This window comes from Lacerta agilis, chromosome 12 (assembly GCF_009819535.1).
Source record: "Lacerta agilis isolate rLacAgi1 chromosome 12, rLacAgi1.pri, whole genome shotgun sequence".
Classification (NCBI taxonomy): domain Eukaryota; kingdom Metazoa; phylum Chordata; class Lepidosauria; order Squamata; family Lacertidae; genus Lacerta; species Lacerta agilis.
In genome coordinates, this window is record NC_046323.1 from 53,270,953 (window position 1) to 53,291,863 (window position 20,911).

The following is a 20,911-nucleotide window of genomic DNA, read 5'->3' on the forward strand; positions in this document are numbered from 1 at the left end:
CTGCTGTGGGATCCTCAACCAAGCCAACTTCGTTCCAGGTATAGCTTTAAGATGTTACTGTCACTAAACTTTGCGCCAGGGATGGCTAACGCGAGGCACTCAAAATGTTGCTGGACTACAATGATCACATTGGCACAGGGCAAACCACAGTCAAACCCGTTCCTCTGCCTCTACTTGTATGATGATAAGCAAGACTCATCAATACCCACCCCAGACACCCACTTCAGGGCAGGATTGAGAGGCAGCCAACCTAAATCATGGTTTTATTGCACATTTTGAACCCTAACCAGGGTCTTTTGACATGAGGAAAGAAATAAAATGCATCTCTGTGCAGTTAAAGACATAATAACTGGACTTGCAAGGTGTATAATAATAATTTTTTTTTAAGCCTCAGGTGTACCTGCTCAAATTGCTGAGGCTTCTGACTGGAAGGGGAAACGTACTTTCAATATATTAGTACAAGCCCAAAGCTATGTGCAGAAGGGACAGGTTTGCATGTGTGTCGGATGATCCTGATGGCCTGCCACTTCCAGACAGTTCTCAAACCCAGCGACCACCTACAATCCATCTTGTTAGCTTGCGCCAGGAATCCTATTACACCCTTGACTGGACAGAGGCAGCCAAGCAAGAGAGAAGCCTCGGTGACCTCTTTGCAGGCAAAGCGGCTTTTCCAAAACGAGCCTCTTCCTAGCAGCTGGGCGGCACTACAGGAAGCGGAAGCCAAGCTTCTAAGAGAGGCAGGGCAAGGAGAGCCTCCCACGTTTCACTGGAAACAAAGATGTAGGTTTCCCCAGACCAACATTGAGATACTGCAGAACTAAGGCGGGGGCGGGGGGGGGGGGTTGGACGAGAGGCTTCAAGCATGATCCAGCCTTATCCTTCCCTGTCCCTGGGGCAGTCATGACTTGCATGTGCAAAAAGAAGCCACATCAATGCTAATTCGCCCATTCCTCTCCCCTTCAGTGCCAGCTCTTTAATCAATTGGTTTTAGTGCATGGATAGCTCAGTTGGTTAGAGCATGGTGCTGATAATGCCAAGGTTGCAGGTTCAATCCCCGTACGGGACAGCTGCATATTTCTGCATTGCAAGGGTTTGGAATGGATGATCTTCAGGGTCCCTTCCAACTCTGTGATTTTATGATTTTACACTCACAACTCAAAAGGTCATCTAGTGGTGCTCTATCTATGTACACGAGAAATTCTGGGGAGGGTTTAACTTCAAGCCTTGCCAATGCCTGGATCCCTTCACAGTGTTTATTGAGGCAAGGGAACTAGGAGTCTTCTTCACTAGAAAGGGATAACTCTTCTGTCCTTCGGACTAGGTGGTCTAGAGTTTGCCAAATGGTGTCCCATTTGCAAACCAGAGAAACTGTCCTGGGCACGAAACACACACCCAACAGATGTGAACACAAAATGCCTACTCTATTGTCTACAACAGTATTCTTCTTTCAAGCCTGATTTCAGCTAGGAGAGAGGACCCTGTGAGTACATGTGCACCCATGGGTGCTGCGTTGGCAAATGAACTGAAAGCACGCCAAGAGCCTCACTGATCCTGCTAGGTGTTCCATGCTCCTGAAACTCTTAATAGGCACCTTCAACATGTAAACACGTCGGAGGTTGGAAGGAGCTCAAGCATCATTCCCAAAACATCCACTGTGACAACAGTCCCTACGGTATACTTAAAAACCAGCAAGTCCAAATTCCACACTTGCTAAAAACATTATGAAATTTCAGCAAGCCTACTCACTTAGAGGTTGTTAGGTTTTTCTATTTAAGTGGGTTTATTTGTTTCCCCATATGTATACGTTACTTTGATTAACAAAGGGGTTTTTTAAATTCATTTACGGTATGTGGCAAAACATTTAGGCTTCTGCTTTCATCAGCTGCTCTGATAAAAAAAGAAGTGACGCCGTTTCCAAGGTGGCAGCCAGGAAAAAAGAAAGGAAGATGAATATAAATAAGACGGCATCGTTTCATTTCTACCAGAGCAGCTGATGAAGGCAGAAGCCTAAATGTTTTGCCACACGAGCAAAAAAAAAAAAAAAAAAAAAAAAAGCCCTTTGCTTTATCAATCGCAGTGACATACACATTCTTTTAGTGATTATCCAAATCCTAAAGGGGGATCCATAGTAAGTTTGTGTGGTATGCTGTTTGATGCAGGGGTGGGTGGGTATGTAGATCCCTGCTGGGTCAAGCCAAAGATCCATCTAATCTACTGTAGGATCCTGTTCTCACAGTGGCCAACCAGATGTCTATAAGAAGCCTGAAATATAATTCTGTGTGTACCGCATTTTTAGCTCCATAAGACGCACTTTTTTTCCTCCTAAAAAGTAAGGGGAAATACCTGTGCGTCTTATGGAGTGAATGGTGGTCCCTGGAGCTGAATTGCCCAGGGGCCAAAAGCAGATTGTGCTTTTTATTTTACAAAGAGAAAGGGGAGTGTTGAAAGGACCCCGCTCAGCAGCTGATCAGCAAGAGATCGGGAGAGAGATAAGAGTCCCGGCTCCCTTTCAGCCCCGCCCTCCATTGTTGAATGTGCTGCAGAGGGAGGTTGTTTGTTTCCCCAGCGACATGGGACTGGCTGATTAGATTATCTGTCTGGAAACAGTAGAAACGGCTCCCTTTCCTTAAGATTTTTCAGAAATCTGAGTTGAACGCCATAAAAATGGGGCGTTTCCTCTTTGCTTTTCCCCCTTTGCAAAAGGAGCTTTGCTTTTCCCCCTTTGCAAAAAAAGCTGCAAAACTTTTAGCTGATCCTCAAAAAAACCCAGGCCTTTTCCCTTTGCAAAAAAAGCTGCAAAACTTTTAGCTGATCCTCAAAAAAAACAGGGCTTTTAGAGGAGGAAAACCAGAAAAATATTTTTTCCCCATTGTTTCCTCCTCTAAAAATTGGGTGCGCCCTAAGGTCCGGTGCGTCCTATGGAGTGAAAAATACGGTAAATATAAAATCTCCAAGCTCCTACAGCCAGCAATACTGAATCACACCCAAAAGTCAGACTGTGTAGGCTTCAGTAGAGCACATTCTTGCACATCAGCTATCAACTTCTACCCAAAAAGCCTCTTTTCACATGTCAGAATAACTGCTACTGAGCCTTCATTGCAATATATTCTAGGGTTTTGCAAACAGGCCCCCTCATTTCCCCGCTTTTCAGGATTGATGGGCTATTTGAGGCAGCTTTAAAAACGGCACAGATAGAGGATAAATCAGTTTAACTGATGCAATTTGTATGCCCTCCACACTAATCTCTCTGTCCCAGCCTTGTAGGCCAGCACCCACGAGCCATTCCAAGCCAACCGCTGTGTGAAATTGAATTTTGAAGGATTTGAGGAGTCCAGAGAGTACCTGCTCATGCAGGCAGCTGCACAGAGAAGATGCGAAGTGCTTCTGCACAGAGGAAGCCCCGTCAGCCTCGAATATCAGGTTGGTGGGGAGCGGCAGAGAACAACCAGACCAACTGTTTCATGCTCCAGAACACACGAATTATCACTGTGGCATTAAGCGCCGCACACAGAGCTAAATCATGCAAAGGCTCCCGCAGCAGACAAGGAAGCTTTACTATCCATGACAGCTACGCTGCTCCAGGTGACTTATTAATGGAATTAAACTTAATGAGCAGCAGTGTAAGAATGGAGCCCCATGCCACTGCCTGAGGGTGATGGACACCTGAGCAAAGTATGCCTCTCCGCTGACCTGTTTTGCGGATATGACCCAGCAGCACGCCCACTTTCCCATCTCTGCTTGTCCAAAGCTAGGACGTGGGAATGGTGTTTCCATTTTAGGGTCCTTACCAGGGGTGTAGCAAGCCTCTGCACTGCTGGGGGCGGCGGCAGCGCAGAGGCACCCCCCTGGGGAGGGGCATGACGCGTGTGTCATGACGTCGCCGTGACGTCACGACGCACGTGGATGCCGCTGAAAGGGGGAATTTCCCCCTTTCCGCGGCTTTTTTCGGCAGGGGGGGGCGGGCCAGCGAGGAGGGGGCGTCATGCTTGTCGCTGGCATGGCGCCCCCTCCTCGCTGGCCTGCCCCTCACACAGAAAAAAAGCTGCGGAAAGGGGAAAAAGAGAAGCAGAGCAGGTGCTTCAATGCGCCTGCTCTGCTTCCCTTCCCCCCCTCACAGCGGTTTTTTTTCGGCGGGGGTTGGGCCAGCGAGGAGGGGGTGTCATGCCAGCGACAAGCATAACCCCCCTCCTCGCTGGCCCTCCCCTCACACTGAAAAATAGCCGCTGGAAGGGGGAAAAGGCGACATGCCCCCATTCGGGGCCCGCCCGCCTGGCGGGGCGGGGTGGGGAGGGCCCGGCCAAAGTGTCACCCCCCCCTCCCCTGGAACTCGGGGCGGCCCGGGGCGGCCCACCCCCCCACCCCCTTGCTACGCCCCTGGTCCTTACACACACATTCCCACCACGGAGGAAGTCTCAGCATTGGGGAATGGGAGGGAAGGTCTGTTCCCTGTCCCTGCAGCCTGGGGTGCTGGCAGCTGAAAACATTTAAAGAGCCAGGACAGCAGACGGGATTGGAATGATACTCGGGTGAGCTTTTCTGCATGCCAGCTTTTATAACTTGGTTGGATGCATGCAACAAGATAAAGGGGCTTACGGACAGAAGAATCAACATTAACCTACTTTCAGAACATTGTAGGGGTTCTTTTGGGCAAGGGGCAGTCAGAAGATGATCTTGGAAATGAATGCTCAGGACAGCAATATAAAGCATAGCACGTGGTTAAACAGTGGAACTCCCTCCCACAGGAAGTAATGATGGCCACCAACTTGTTTGCCTTTAAAGAGGATTAGACAAAGTCATGGAGGATCAATGGCTACTAATGATGGCGGCTGTGTTCCACCTCCGCTGTGAGAGCCATCATTCCTCTGAATATCAGTTTTTGGAAACCAAAGGAGGAGAGAGTGCTCTGATGCTTGACTCCTGCTTGCAGGCTTCCCACATGCAGCTGTTTGGCCACTGTGAGAACAGGATGCTGGACTAGATGGGCCACTGACCTGTTCTGGCAGGCTTGTCTCACGTACCTAGCTCCACATGTATGTTCACGGGGGTCTAAACTGGTTTTGACTACACCCAAAGAAACAGATCTTTGAGTCACGGCGGAGTGTGCACTGAAAAAGTCATAGAATCATAGCATAGAATCACAGAATTGTAGAGTCGGAAGGGACCCTCAACAGTCATCTAGTCCAACCCCCTGCAATGTAGGAATCTCAGTTTGAGGCACTCAGGACCAAGTATGCAGTGGTAGTGGAAAAAATATTGGCTGTCTGTGCGTGAACCTCTGTGGAATCATGGTTGAAGTGTTTATTCGTTTCTCTCATACAACATGGAATGTTCCGAGCGCATGGAAGCCACCACTGACAACCCCACCAGCAGAAAGATGCTTTAGGCCAATAATAGTCCATGCGGTGCCTCTAAATGTCATTGGAATCCACTTCCCATCAGCCCCAGTCAGCATGGCCAAAGAAGAGGGATGACGGGAGCTGTAGTCCAATGACGTCTGAAGGTCACCACATTTGGCTACCCCTTGTTTAGGCAATGAAGAAGAGGACCCGGACAGACTCTGATGAAGAGGGTTGGTGAGATGGATGGGGAGGGTAATTCCTGCAGGCAAGCAAATCCTAAAAGGGGGCGGGGGGAGCCAATCTAACATAGACTTCTGGAAGCAGGCATTGTTCCTGGAATGGTGTCCCGGTTTGAAATTTCAGGTGGATTTCAATAAAAATGCAGGCTTCCGTGCTTCCGTTCTCAGAGAAGCTGCAGCTGCGGCTACTTCTTACCTGTCACATCCATGGGCTTAAATGCTGGCTGTGGCTCAAAGCAATGGGCCCTGTCGTCCATTGTCCATGAGTCATTGCGGTCCAGAAACTCCTTGTAGGACATCTTTTCATCCATGATCTTTCCTGGGGACACTGGGAAGAGAAAAAGGAAAGCATTGTTGATAACCAGCAAGCCAAACCGAGCCCTTGGTTGTGTTAGAGAAGAACTTCAGTTGGACCTACAACCTACAGTCCACTAAACTAAGGATAATTTTCACAATGGAGAGAAGCAAGCAGTGGTCATCCCCCTTCCCTCAAGCAAATCCATGTCTCCATTCAATCCTCCGCTGTACAACAACCTATGGGCGAACGTTTTCCAAGTCAAGCCAAGTAGTGCCTTAGCATTCCAAAGTTTCTTTTACAAGTTCCCAGAAGTATTACAGTAGTGATTTCCTTCTCCTGCCCACCTGCTCATTCCTCATCAGTATAGAATCACACAATTGTAGACTTGGAAGATACCCCAAGGGTCATCCAATCCAACCCCCTGCAATACAGGAATCACAGCTGAAGAATCCCAGATAGCCATCGAACCTCTGCTTAAAATTTTCCAAGGAAGGAGAGTCCACCACCTTTTGAGGGAGTCCGCTCCCCTTTCAAACGGTGCATAGTATCAGCAACGTCTTCCTAATGTTTAGTTGAAACCTCCTTTCTTGTCATTTGGATCCATTGGTTCAACCCTAGCCTTAGGAGCAGGAGAGAACAAGCTTGTTCCATCTTCCACGTGACAGCCCTTCAGATATCTGAAAATGGCTCCAATATCTCCTCCCAGTCTCTTCTTTTCCAGGCTAAACATCTCCAACTCCCTCAGCCATTCCTCATAAGGCTTGGATGCCAGCCCTTGATGATCCTGGTCACCCTCCTCTGCATATGTTCCAGCTTGTCAATTTGTTTCTTAAAATGGGGTGCCCAGAACTGGACTGAGGACTCCAGGTGGGATCTGATCAAGGCAGAATCGAGCAGTAACCACAAATTCCCTTGATCCTGACGCTATACGTCTGTTGATGCAGCCAAGACTAGCAAGCATGTTAAAACAATCGTTTATATAATCACTGCCATGAACGCAGACATGTTCATTGTCATGTGCTTCTGTGTGTACAAATCTCTACACAGATAAACCCCTTTCCCCCATCTGCCTACTGACCTGTCCCTGCAGCCCCTCACTCCTACCTTGGTGAACAATTTGCAATACTAGCTGGTCTTAATATTGTGCTGTCACACAGAACCAGCATCTTTCTCAGCTGTCCTCCATCGCCCAAGTCAATGCATCATTTGCAACTAAACCCTCATTTCCCTTTTTCTTTCCTCCCCGTCACCAGGATTTCGTGCCAAAGGCCATGTTACTGCAAGCACCTCAATGCACGTAGCAGGTAACCTCTGGCCACAGACACTCTCCTTGTGCACTTCGGTAATGGCTACGGCCAATGACAGAATGAGCCACGAGGCTTACTCATGTAAATAAATCCAAGAGAAGCGAACAAAGAGGATTGTGTTTGAGACCTCACAGTGAAAAGCTGGTATGTAAAATGCTCCACCATTGGCAACCGTTTGCATTGGGTTTGTTTGTTTCTGAAACTTCTGGGAGGGCTGCAGCTGCTTGTCTTCATGGGAAGCAGGAAGTCAGAGGCCGTCAGCCATCCCTTTATACCAGAATGAGCTGCTTTGTTTCCACTGGATCCCCGTTGGAGCGACACAGGGGGTTGCTACCAGTGCAGCGCTTTGCAGAGAGAGCCAACACCAACATCCTGTGTTTCAGGGTCACATTGCTGGGTGCTAACATGTGCCTCGAAAGCAGCAAAACTAACTTTTTCAGATAGCTATTGTCAGGGAGCTGCACTCCCCTGCCAGACAGAGTCTGGGTGGGTGCAGGCAGCCCCAGCCACTCCTAGCCAGTGATACGTCTTCCAGCGGGTCTTTCAGCACCTCTCCTGGGGAGGAGGAATTATCCTCAGGCAGCCAGGTGGAGCAAGGGCTCCTGGATGTTGCTCAAGGACCCAGCACCGCCCAGCAGACCCGCTCTGAAGGGGAGCTGCCACTTCCGTCGCCCGAACTGTGCAGAGGGGTCAAAAGACCGGGAAGGCGGCACTTCAGGATGCCGAAATTCTTATGCTGGGGTTGCAGCCGTAGAACGGCACTTCCGGATTCATCTAGCGACTAGGTGGTCATGTTTCTCAGTAGCTCTGCACTGTAAATAGCCTTGCACAATAAAATGGCTAAAAGACAAGACGGACTTTGTCTTTACTTGTGAGCAACCCCTTGAGGATCCTGACAGCTATCCTCAGAAAATAATACAGGCTGCTTATTGCATCTGCATCTCACCCTTCTTTTTTAAAACTGACTTTTATTGCAGCTTTGTTAAAAAAAGAATGGAAATTAACAAAAAGGGAGATTTAAAAAAATAATCAGCTCGCATTCACAAAATGATAAAACACCCATCTTAATTTTCCGAGAGGGAGGGAGGGAGGGGAGGGAGATGCCATTCAAATGCCTGAACAGGTATCCAACCAATGTTGGTGTCCATGCAAAGTATGTTCAAATATAGCAAGGGAATTGTGGTCTGCAGACCGCTGTACAATAGATATTTATTTATCCTTCCATACTCAAAGTAGAAGTCTCTTAGCGACCGCACACTTCTTCCAAAGGACAAATGTATCTGAACGGAAATATTTGATCGGGAAGGAAAAATAAAGCACATTTAACATGATTTAAATTGGGGGATACATTTCCACAGAATAATAAAGCATTTGTGCATATTCTCTTACAAGATTTCCACCCCAACCCTTGTACACCAATTATTTTTTAAGAAAGTGGTGACTCTCTCTTCCAGTCTGCACCCCAAGGATCATTTATGGTTACCATGCTACAGTTAAGAACAACAGGAACTGGCGCAGATAAGCATCCTCTTAGATTAAGCACTTAGCATTTTTCAATTTTGGATTGTCCACAATACTGCTGGGTCTTACTAATTTATCTCTGCCCCTTCCCTCAAAATTTTAGCTCCCTCAGTGATGATACTACATGAAAGATGTTGTTGCCATCATTTTCTACTCACGCAGAGTGGTACCCTGTTTACCAAATTTCAAGTTCTTAGCACCAGTCCTTACCCTCCCAGAAAGGCTCTTTCATTCGGTGTTTTGCAATGTGTCTATTTGTTTAACATATCCATGATTATACAGCTGATTAATTTTTAAAACCCTTTAAGCGCCTCAAAGCCCTTCTTGCACTTGCCATACACAGGCCCCAAATTTGGCAAAGGGCAGAGTGGCTTCCTTCCAAGGCCTCCTGCCTATTGCACAGCTAGGGAGGAGGGTGACGTGGTTGACTATGGCAAGGAGGGCACAGGCCAAAGATTTATGGCTGCCCCATGCGCTGCACCGGGAAGATCAGGTTGCACAGGAAGGGCAGTGTGGGAGACCGTAATCCGTGTGTCATGCGTGCTGTTAAAAATCTAATCCATAGTGGGTGAGAAACTCCTCTGAAGCTAGCAAGGTGGAAAGAAGGAACGCCGGGTCAGATCAATGGTTCATCTAGCTAAGTATTGTCCACACTGACTGGCAGCAGCTCTCCGGGGCTTCAAAGAGGAAGCTCTCCCCAGCCCTACCTGCAGACGCCAAGGGTGGAACCTGGGACCTTCTGCATGCAAACAGATATGCTACCACTGAGCTACGGCCCTCGCAAACCAGAATCTCATTGGAAAAATTTAATCATGTATTGTAATTTGGATTTAATAGGAAAAACCTTTAATAAACTTTTTTTAAAAAAACCAGAATCTCAGAGCAGTGCTTTCCTGAAACAAGCAAGGAATATCAAGGGCACAAAGACCCAAAGAGCTTGGAGCACAGGCCAAACAGAGCCCTGACTTGCTGCACCTTGCATCATGTCATAGCAAAGGAAAGAGTTGATCTGAGATGTTGGAACATGGGCTTTCCTCCAGCGTGGAGAAGCATCCCTGGGAGTCAAAGCTACTGAAGTCTTTCTCTTTAAACAGTGGGAGGGGAAATTTCCCTGGAAACACAAGGCATTCTGGGAACAGAGGGGAAGTGGGGAGCCATGCAAATATGGCAGGGAGAGTAGTACCACGGGAACTCTTGTTATGAGCTGCTAAATATAAATCAGCTTCTCTCCGATGCTCTGCAGGCCTCTGGATTCAAAGGTGGATTTATAAATCCCCCCCCCCTTTGCAGCAAAAGCACCAGAGGGGAAGAGACAGATAGCAGCGAAGATGCCAACTCGTTTCTGCAGACTGGTATTGCTAAGCAAACCCAAGGCCAACTAAGTGCTACCTGATCTCATGCTGCAATTTTAGCTGATCCAACTGCGCTGTGTCACATTTAGTTGGTGCATGCGCTCCTCCCTGCATCACTTTTACACTTCTCTTCCTTTCGAGCAAGCTGCGTGATGCTATGCCTAAGGGAGATTCACAACAGCAGGCTTCGTGAACTTGCCTGCGGCCCCAAAACGACTCATTTGGACAGAAAGCAGGAGCTGCTGCAAGATCCAAGGAACCCGCAACCTTGTGCCTAAGCAACAGAGCATCCCTTTTCAGTGGGGCTGACGCTGGAGAATCTGCTGGTGGCCTCCTTAGCTTGCACTTGTCTTCAATCACCGCTTCCAGTTACTTGTTGGTACTATCCTGCCAATCACCATCTATACACAAGAGGGAAGCATCAGCAGACTTGGGGAAAACCCAAACGTTTGCTGAAATTAAATAAGAAAAATAGGGGACCCTAAAACAGGTTGGAAACCCAGAATTGCTAAATAACAGTATGCTCACGAGACATGAAATGCATTTAATAAACTTGCTGCAGGTCCCACTTCTTTGTGCCTACTACAGGGAACAGTTTTCTCACCCTGGTTCTCTTGCTTACCAGCGTGTACCATAGTCTGCATGCTAACAATCAGGAGATAGTTTTGTAAGAACGGTGTTGGGCAGGGGGGGAGAAAGAGCACATGGGAACAGAAGAAGAGCACAGCAGGATCAGGCCAACAGCCCATGTAATTCAACATTTTGGTCCCTGAGAGAAAGCTCACAAGCAGGAGCTGAGTGCACAATTCCCAGGTGCCGGGTGACTGTTTGATCTTAAATTGATTCTTATCAACATGTGCATGGTTGCTACCAGTTCCAGTTCAAGCAGCTCTCCGCTTCTGTCCATGGGGGAACTGGTAAGTCCATCCCTGTAGAGCAGAACTAATCTCTCAAAAGCGTCTTCTATTATGGGTAGCCAGTTAGGCAAGTTGGTGCCAAGCATACGCTGGAAGACACTCCCAAGAAGCACCTGCAGGCCAGCCTCGGGGAAATTTAATTAACTACCCTAATCTTGTAGTAAGAGTGTGTGAAACTTGCTTCTGAACAGATGGAGGCCAAAGATGGCTTGCGTTAACTGGGATGGGAAATGTAGCGATGTGGTCGATTTATGATGCACAACCGACGGCCCCAAATGACAACAGCCATCAGCCTCAGTTGGCTGAACCATTCTCAACAGGGGCTTATTCAAGCCTCAAAACGCACATACACAAAAATAAACATTGGCTATAGCAAGCAACCAAATTTATTTGCCTGTTTCATCATCTGTTCTGCAGAGATCCGTGTGGCTGTATAAGCCATCCGGAACGTTAGAATGACTCCACTCTTAACAGGCCACTATTCTTGCACAGAGAATTACCATACGTAGCAGACAAACCTCATCCCACCAGACCTCTGAAAAATAATATTCAGTATTTACGACTTTGCGAGTATGAGCTCCACCTGCCCGCTGGGGCGGATGGGAGTTGTAGTCCAAAACAGAGGCACCAGATTGGAAGAGAAGCTGACTTAAAGGCTTCATTCCTCAGAGACATTGAGGCCTAAAAGCAAAAGGCTAGAAAGCTCTTTCTGAGCTTCAGAGGCTTCCAAGCTGCTTCTCTGCACAAGGTCAATCCCATCTGCATGACTGCACACAGGCAAGGAAGATGGAGAGTACCTTCTTCTGCAGCTAAGGCCCGAGTCTGGGCATTTAACCAGCCAAACAGAAGGTGAAGGAGAACATTTGGTCAAGGACTTTTAAAGCATTGAATTCATTAGAGCAAAAATAATAATCAGAACCAGGTATATTTGTACTAAGTACAACCACCTCACCCCAGATTAGCTAACTGTTATGGGGGGACACATTAAAAATGACATTTAACAATGCGAGGTCAGGTTTTTATGAATGTGAGTAATGCACAGGAGTGCCTGGCGTGCTCTGGTCCATGGAGTCACGAAGAGTCGGACACGACTAAACAACTAAGAAGAGAAAAAGAAGAAGAAGAGGAGTTTGGATTTGATATCCCGCTTTTCACTACCCGAAGGAGTCTCAAAGTGGCTAACATTCTCCTTTCCCTTCCTCGCCCACAACAAACACTCTGTGAGGTGAGTGGGGCTGAGAGACTTCAAAGAAGTGTGACTAGCCCAAGGTCACCCAGCAGCTGCATGTGGAGGAGTGGAGACACGAACCCGGTTCCCCAGATTACCAGTCTACCGCTCTTAACCACTACACCACACTGGCTCTCCACTAAACAACAACAATGCACTGCTCCATTCTTCACCATGGAGGGCTATTGATGGCTACTAGCCACGATGGCTATGGCTCTGCCTCCACAGTCAGAGGCAGGAATGCTTCTGAATACCAGTTGCTAGAAACCACAGGAGGGGAGAGGACTCTTGTGTTCGAATCCTGCTTGCGGGTATCTGGTTGGCCAAGGTGAGAACAGGATGCTGGACTAGATGTGTTGTTGGCCTGATCCAGGAGGGTTCTTATGATCAGGGAGACCTGGATTCAAATCACTGCTCAGACCTAGAGGTCACTGAGTAACACCAGGCCAATTACCTGCTCTGTCTCATCTCCCCCCCAGGACAAAACTGGATGCCTCTTGGACCCAAGGGTCCTCAGAGGAAATGCACGATGCAAAAGTAAATCAATAAAATGCAATCAGGGAATAAATTCAACAAACAGAGGCAGAGTGCAACCAAGCCAAGCAACATGCCATGCAACAAATACAGGCTAAAAATGCAGTTGCTGCTTTGCCCCTAAGCCATTAGCCAGCTGTGAAACTGTGAAGCACACACACAGAGAGAAAGAGAGAAAGCCAGCCACAGGATGCTGACCAACCGCCCAGCTTCTCTCAAGGGAGGAAGTTTGGTTTGGCTGGGGCAAAGACCACAGATGTGGCTCAAGGCCAGGCCTGGCTGTGTGAGCTGCTGGCAGTCAAGGGGATGGAGACCGCAGAGGTGCAATGGGTGAGAACAAGAGCAGGGAAGAGGAAGGCAGGATCTCTTGGACCCCACTGGAAATCTGCCCTATGCAGTCCAATGAAGCTGTGGCTTCAAAGGAAAAGGAGGAGTAGCCTGAGATTAAACATTATAGGAGGGATGCGGGTGGCGCTGTGGGTTAAACCACAGAGCCTAGGGTTTGCTGATCAGAAGGTCGGCGGTTCGAATCCTCGCGACGGGGTGAGTTCACGTTGCTCGGTCCCTGCTCCTGCCCACCTAGCATTTCGAAAGCACGTCAAAAGTGCAAGTAGATAAATAGGTACCGCTCCGGCGGGAAGGTAAACGGCATTTCCGTGCGCTGCTCTGGTTCGCCAGAAGCGGCTTAGTCATGCTGGCCACATGGCCCAGAAGCTGTACGGCGGCTCCCTCGGCCAGTAAAGTGAGATGAGCGCCGCAACCCTAGAGTCAGACACGACTGGACCTAAAGGTCAGGAGTCCCTTTACCTTTACCTTTAAACATTATAGGTGATTTGCTACTGCCTGCCTCACATCCTGGAGAGAAGAGGAGCAATTAAGTCCCATTAATGTTTCGCCTTAACATGTTTCCCCTGTCCCTTCCACCTCTCTGCAGGGCACCTTATCATAGAATCATAGAGTTGGAAGGAACCTTGAGAGCCATCTAGTCCAACCCCCTGCAATGCAGGAATCTTTCGCCCAACATGGGGCTCAAACCCATGACCCTGCCCACCTTCTGCCCACGGAAGCACAGAATTGTGCTTGCTAAATGGGCGCCATTCAAAAGCAATCGATGGGAAAAGCACCCACTCGGTTCCAGCACAAAGGCTCCTGCAACTATCTGTTTGCTGTGCGCTGAGCGCTGGCAATCACAGAGACGAGCGCGCTTAAAATAGCAAACCCCCCGCAGCCCTTACAGTCGGGTTTGTTTAATGCTGAGATTATAGCCCGTTTCTCTGCCTATATTCGCACACGCACAAGCGCCGCTGACCTAGTTTCGTCTTCCCCATTCCCACCGGCAAAGAGCTGCAAATTCACATGCTGCACGAGAGGCAGCGGCGGCGAGAAACAGATCTCCCCAATCCGTCATGCACTGCTCAGGCAAGGCCATTAATTCCAGAGGGCACCCAAATAAAACGAACGACATCAAAGCAAGGCGGCTATTTGCATAAGGAGAGAGGAGTCTTGGGGACTCAGCAACTTAAAGTCAGGAAACCTCCATTTAAAAGCAACACACACACACCCCCAATGAGCAACTAGCTGTTTTTCCAGCTGCTAATTCAATACTTGGGAGGTGGGGCATGGGAGGGAGAAGATGGCACAAGAGGAGAATATTAATCTTCGGCAGAAGAAAACTGTGAAGATCCATCAGTCCTCGGGCAATAAAGTTTACATTACATGAAGGACTGATTTCGAAAGATTGGCTCACTCTCTCGAAACCGGGAGATGCCCTCTTTTTCTATATTCAAAATAATAACATGAAGGTAAAGCTGAGGAATGCTTTTTTTTTTAATAGTAAACATCATCATCCAAAAGTACAGAAGAGTATTTTTTTTTAAAAAAAAAAAAAAGGTTCCAAAAGAATTTAAAAATGGCTTAACTAGTCAGTGTGATCATTATGCTCAACAGGTATTGAGATAAATGTATGTTCACTATATTTAATAAATATATTGCTTTCACTAGCATCCAGATGAGTATGTCTTAAATATTCATCATTCTGGCAGCTGCTATGGTAAAAAAAACTGTTCACTGTTTTTGTGCAACTACAGAAAATCCTACAGCTCTGAATGCAACACCTCTCTTCCTCTTTTAGCTAGAATAGCATTGTCATAAAATCACCAGATATATGTTCGATATTTGTATCAGAATATGGTTTGACAGCAGCATCACATGTGTCATCTGAATAAGATCATGTGTATCTGAAGAAGTGTGCATGCACACGAAAGCTCATACCAAGAACAAACTTAGTTGGTCTCTACTGGAAGGATTTTTTTAAATTTTAAATTTTGTTTCAACTACGGCAGACCAACACGGCTACCTACTTATAACTAGCAGCATCACAAACGCTGTGCGAAACGCCAAATGTTCTCAGTCACCCAAGCTCCACAGATATGATGCTCCGATTCTGAGAGAATATTTCGATGCTCTACCAGTCGACGCAGACAGGAGAAGAACAAATAGGTCATGTCTATTGGTGAGGTAGACTCTTTAAATCTTGACCAATTTGGAGCAGTTGATGCATCTTTCCACCTTTATCAATACACAGCCTCTCAAAGGCTGCCAGTCACTATGGCTGTTACAATTCCACTGGTGGAGGCAGCATGCCTCTGAATGCTAGATCAGGAAGTGAGGAGCCTGCTGTTGCACACCGGTCCTGCCTGTGGCCTTCCCACTGACTGGCCAAGGTGAGAGCAGGACTCTGGACTAGACTAGCCATTGGCCAGATCCAACAGGCCCTTTACACTCTTATCACCACCAGAAGTTTTTCTGCTTCCTCCTATGACCACCCTGTGTCCCTCGCTGCCCCAAGTCTTGTACTGAGGTACAGCTACAGTGTCCGGCCTCTTTAAATCCCTACCCACCAAATGCAGTCTTCTCCAACCTGGCTCCCTCCAGATGTTTTGGCCTACACTACACCACAGAACTGATGGAACTGGGAGTCCAAAATGTCTGGAGAGCGTCAAGTTGGAGAAGGCTGTTGTAAGGTTCGTGTGCTGGTGCCTCATGAGTAACGAAGCAGAAGCCCAACCTGTCTTTTTACAGGTTTATTGTGCAAAATATTTACAGTGCAGAACTTCCAAGTACATGTCTCAGTCGCTGGCAGAATCCAGGAGTGGCCCCTTCCGGCTCTTTCCCCAGCATAAGAACTTCGGCACCCCAAGTCTCCTCCTACCCTCTTTGCCTTTCACCCCTCTGCGCAATTGGGGCGACGGAAATGGCGTGCCTCCCTCCTGACCAGCCGGGTGAGGTGAGCGCAGGGGCTCTGTAGCCCCCCCAAGCCCTGTTCCCACCAGACTCCGTTTGTCGCTCCTGGCTGGATGAGGCACTGGGGCTCTCTGTGGCATCCCCAAGCCCTCTCCTCGCCAGGCTGGCCCCTTCCCTTTCCTCCCCACTGGAGGTGTAGCAGCTTTCCACGCTGGACGAGGTACTGCTGCTCAGTTGGCGTCGAGCCTCTCTGTATCCTAACAGAGCCTCCGGTCCCCTCAGCAGGCCAGGTGGTGGTTCCCTGACAGCTGTCCTACTGAAACCAAGCCTAAATAGATTGGGATGAAATTTGCCCATATTGCTCCCATCTTACTCTTGCCTCTCCACCTCTCTCCTCCTTTTGTCATCTACTTTCTGGATAGCTCAGTTGATTGCAGCATGGTGCCAATAATGGCAAGGCTGCAGGTTCAATCCCTGTATGGAACAACTGCATATTATTGCATTGCAGGGCTAAGGACTAGATGATCCTTAGGTCCCCTTCCAAGTTTATGATTCTAAGATTAAGATTCTAAGCCTTTCAGAGAAGGACCTGTGTCTATTTCTTATTACGTTCCAATGAAGCACCGTATACCATGACAGCGCATTACTGAAAAATAGAAAATATCTCATCTCCTAGAGTGTTTCAAGAAAAGGTTGGACAGCTTCTGTAAGCCAGGCTTCTCACACTTCTCCAGATATATTTTTAGAACTTGAAAATTGAAAGCAAGGCCAGAAAAAGCCCAGGATACACAGTCTCTGCCACCCCCCATTCTCGCCACCTTTCCTTAATTGATGCTAAGCAGACATGACGTTTCTGGAGTTGTCAGAAGACTTTCATGGACAAGGCAGCTCTGCCTACATGAAAAACGGTCGCGGTTGTGCTGGAGGGTGTCTGCCAAGCCTGGACCACTGAGTCTTAAATTTTGCTGTTTTTGAAAGGGCAGGGATTGTGCAGTACTGGGTATTTGACCTTGGAACACTGTTGTGCATCAGAAGCAGAGGTGTGGCCTCTTGAAGAGCAGCAAACGGGCCGTGACCCTGTGCAGGCGGAAGATGGGGTCTGGGAGTCCCACATGGAGGACACTAGGTTGGCAAAGGCTGGCTGACTTTGCTAAGTGAATGAAGGAGAAGGACAGCACATGCAGAAGGTAAGTATGAGATACAGCAGAGGATAAACCAAGACAGGAATGCAGTGTTTGGAAAGCCTCGAGACTCACTTCACCAACCACTGACCAATCTGTGACCACCACTTAGAATAACAGTGCTTCATGGAATTGTAGAGTTGGAAGGGACACAAGGGTCATCTAGTCCAACCCCCCGGAATGCAGGAATCTCAGCTAACACATCCATGACAGATGCCCATCCAACCTCTGCTTAAAAGCCTCCAAGGAAGGAGAGTCTTCCAGCTCCCAAGGGAGACCGTTCCCCTGCCAAACAGCTCTCAATGTCAGAAAGTTCCCCCCTGAATCATAGCTGTCAACATTTCCCTTTTCTTGCGAGGAATCCTATTCGGAATAAGGGAATTTCCCTTTTTTTAAAAAGGGAAAGGTTGCCAGCTATGCCCTGAATGTTTATTTGGAATCTCCTTTCTTGTAACTTGAAGCCATTGGTTTGAGTCCTACCCTCCACAGCAGAAGAAAACAAGCATGCTCCATCTCCCTTGTGACAGCTCTTTAGATATTTGAAGATGGCTCTCGTATCTCTTCAGTCTCCTCTTTTCCAGACTAAACTTACCCAGCTCCTTCAAGCGTTCCTCACAAGGCTTAGTTTTCAGACTCTTGATCATCTTGGTTGCCCTCCTCTGCACACCTTCCAGCTGCTCAACATCCTTCTTAAATTGTGGTTATTGTGGTAAATTAACTCCTACTTCGTCCTGTTGCCTCTTAGGTGAGCCCAGTATACATGATACCCAGCCAGAAAACTGCCCTCTTTCAAACTGTTGGCTGGCTGCCCCCAGCAGCAGACCCCAGACTCCACAAAAGCTGCCCAGCGTGGGGATCTATGTATATCCGCCAGTTAGCCCAGTACTTCAGTTCCACTCCAAATGCGACTGCCCTCGTGTCTTCATCCAGTGAACTTTGTTTCCCCAGAACTTTGTTTACTTTCTTCGCATGTGTTGCCCACTTCATCTATCCGATGAAGCTGGAGGTTGCCAGGTGGTTCTTCTTAATGTGTGCCAAGGTCAAGAGCTCGATACTGCATATTCCCCGCTGAGACAACCAAACTGAAGGCTCATCAGCCCTGCACCAGCAAGTGCTCCTTCACCAAGAGCCACAAGACCCTGTCTGGAACTCCCTCCCTAGAGATGCAAAACTGGCTCCCTCCTTATTGTTCTTCGTCATCAAGTGAAGGATGTTCCATTCCAACAGGCTTTTGGGGACTGACTGTTCTTTAATGAAAGGGCTTTAAAATAGGGCTGTGCTGATTTCACAATCTGTATTTTAATAGTTCTTGTTATTATATTAAATAGCTTAATTACTTTTTAACTGCTTTTTATATATGTATTTTTTCAGCCTTCTGCAGTTTACCTGTTTTGTTTTAAAATTTGTTTTAAAATTATTGTTCATCAAGAGACCACAGGGCAGTTTATAACATAAAATACAAAATTCATAATATAATATAAGTAAAAGGGAGAGAAAGACAATACCTCCCACCCCACTTTAGAATGCCGTGGGTTGATTAACTACCTCTCCCCCTTCTCTCCTGGTATCCTTTCTTTTCCTGTCTTGCTTGGATCTTTTCTCTTACTTGTTATTGTTGTTATAATTGCTTTTACAGAGAGAGAGAGAGAGAGAGAGAGAGAGAGAGAGAGAGAGAGAGAGAGATTTTCATTTATAAACTTCATTCACTTTGCAGCTGGAATGTCAACTTTTAATTGTGAGTGTAAGCAATAAAAACACAACTTAGCCCTATATTGGACAATTTGCCGTGATGCCACAATAACTGTCTGGAATAGCCAAGGCTGCTGAAGAAGAAGAAGAAGAAGAAGAAGAAGAAGAAGAAGAAGAAGAAGAAGAAGAAGAAGAAGAAGAAGAAGAGTTTGGATTTGATATCCCGCTTTATCACTACCCGAAGGAGTCTCAAAGCGGCTCACATTCTCCTTTCCCTTCCTCACCCACAAGGAACACTCTGTGAGGTGAGTGGGGCTGAGAGACTTCAGAGAAGTGTGACTAGTCCAAGGTCACCCAGCAGATGCATGTGGAGGAGCGGGGACGCGAACCCTGTTCACCAGATTATGAGTCTACCGCTCTTAACCACTACACCACACTGGCTCTCACCGGCTGAAGATGCTGCAGACCTAGCATGCAAGAGGTGCCACATTACATAACGTCTCTCTCCTGCTCAACCCTCCCCACCAACCTTCAGGTATCTGAATCCACGCAAAGCAGAAAGATGCATAAATCAATAAAGAGGGGGAGCAGATATCAATACCAGCTTGCGGCTGCAGTCATTACAAGAAATAATGGCTGCAAAGCTGGGAAGAGAAGCCCTGCAGAAGCTAAGAAGACTGGATGAAGGAAGCTGGGTAAATTAAACTGTCTTCATTTAACTGAGGGGGGGGCGGGGTGTTCCTTTATGTGAGCAATGCAAAGACTGCCTCCTTCCTCCCAGAGGAGGTGGAAACAAAGCAGCAGCCCCATCAAGGGATTGCCCTCAATAGATCACTCATTTCCCCCCTGGTGCATTATTGATGCAAAGCACGCCAGCATCACAGGGAATTCGCAGCTTTGCTTATCTTGTTTGAAATAGCACTCCACACCACAGCGCCTGCCTGCCTGACTGCTTTTAATAATCAAGTTATCTCTCAAAAAGATAAACCTAGGAGCCAGGGACCTCACACCCTCTCAAAGCACTAGGGCAGCCCTTATTTATTTCCAGCATTTTTACTGGGGGAGAAAGCTCACAATTTCTTGAGCGCTTGTTCCGATGTGCTTGCACAAAAGCTTATGTGGTGGTTAGAGTATGACTGGTCTTTAGCGAGCATCCGTTCTCATTTGTTCGCAGAGTGGCTACACAACAAGGAGAATTCATCCTGATTTTCCCATGGGTGCCTTTTCCCGTTAATTGTTTGTCCATTGCACACTGCTTCAGTGCATTTCTCCACCACTTTCCTAACTGCAAAAAGTGACTGGGGTTTTTTGGTTTGTTTGAAGTGGATTTGTTGCACAAAAGCAGCAGAGCGATTTAATCCACATTAGTTGTGTGAACCTAAACTTACAGCAGGGCATCCAAAGAAGCAGGATGTTGGAAGATTCAGGACAAGGGGGAGCTCCTGCATCCCCCAATGGCCTCAGAACAAAGAAGGTCTGAACCGCGGCCATGGTGTGCCACAAACACAGCTCTCCGACATTCGCATTACAGCTCAGCATCAACTTCCTTCTGCCATACTAATTATAGTTGGCACCAGCCACCACAGAGGGAAAGGGATGAATGGGGTGTGTGATCAAACAGGCACTAGTTCCCAATTTCAGAGTTTTTATGGCAACCACCTGGAATGGAAGGAGTTCAAGAAAGAAGGGGCTTGATGCTGGTGGTCTCTTGGCTGTATCAGCGGAAGGGCCTGCAATCCCACCTCTGCCTCCGCCTCCCTGAAAAGCTACTCACCAAACTTCACAATGCCAGTTACCAGCGCACCTGCATCCCTCTAGATGGCAGACTATCACCTTTCAGTGAGATCTGCTTTCTCATGTGCTCCCTGGGCACTGTGGCCAAACAGTTACTCACATACTGAACGGCTATACCCCGGAAAGAGCTTGGCTCCTCTGCAGGTTAACAGAAGAACTGACATGAAGTTAAGAGCTGTATGAACCTTGCAAGCAGAAAAGGAATGAGTATCCCACCCTTGCATTTTGGCATTGAGAAGTACGGACAATACATGCTGCCTTTTTTTTTG

At 47.6% G+C, this 20,911-nt stretch overlaps 1 protein-coding gene across 1 annotated transcript in view; it reads right to left on the bottom strand.

The window, feature by feature from the left end:
• The window catches only part of LOC117056024 (microtubule-associated protein futsch-like), a 192,017-nt gene that overhangs the window by 80,099 nt on the left and 91,007 nt on the right, over nt 1-20,911 (bottom strand). The window contains exon 5 of the mRNA XM_033166043.1: nt 5,775-5,906. Coding sequence (XP_033021934.1) covers nt 5,775-5,906 — 132 coding nt within the window. The remainder of the gene's footprint in view (nt 1-5,774; nt 5,907-20,911) is intronic.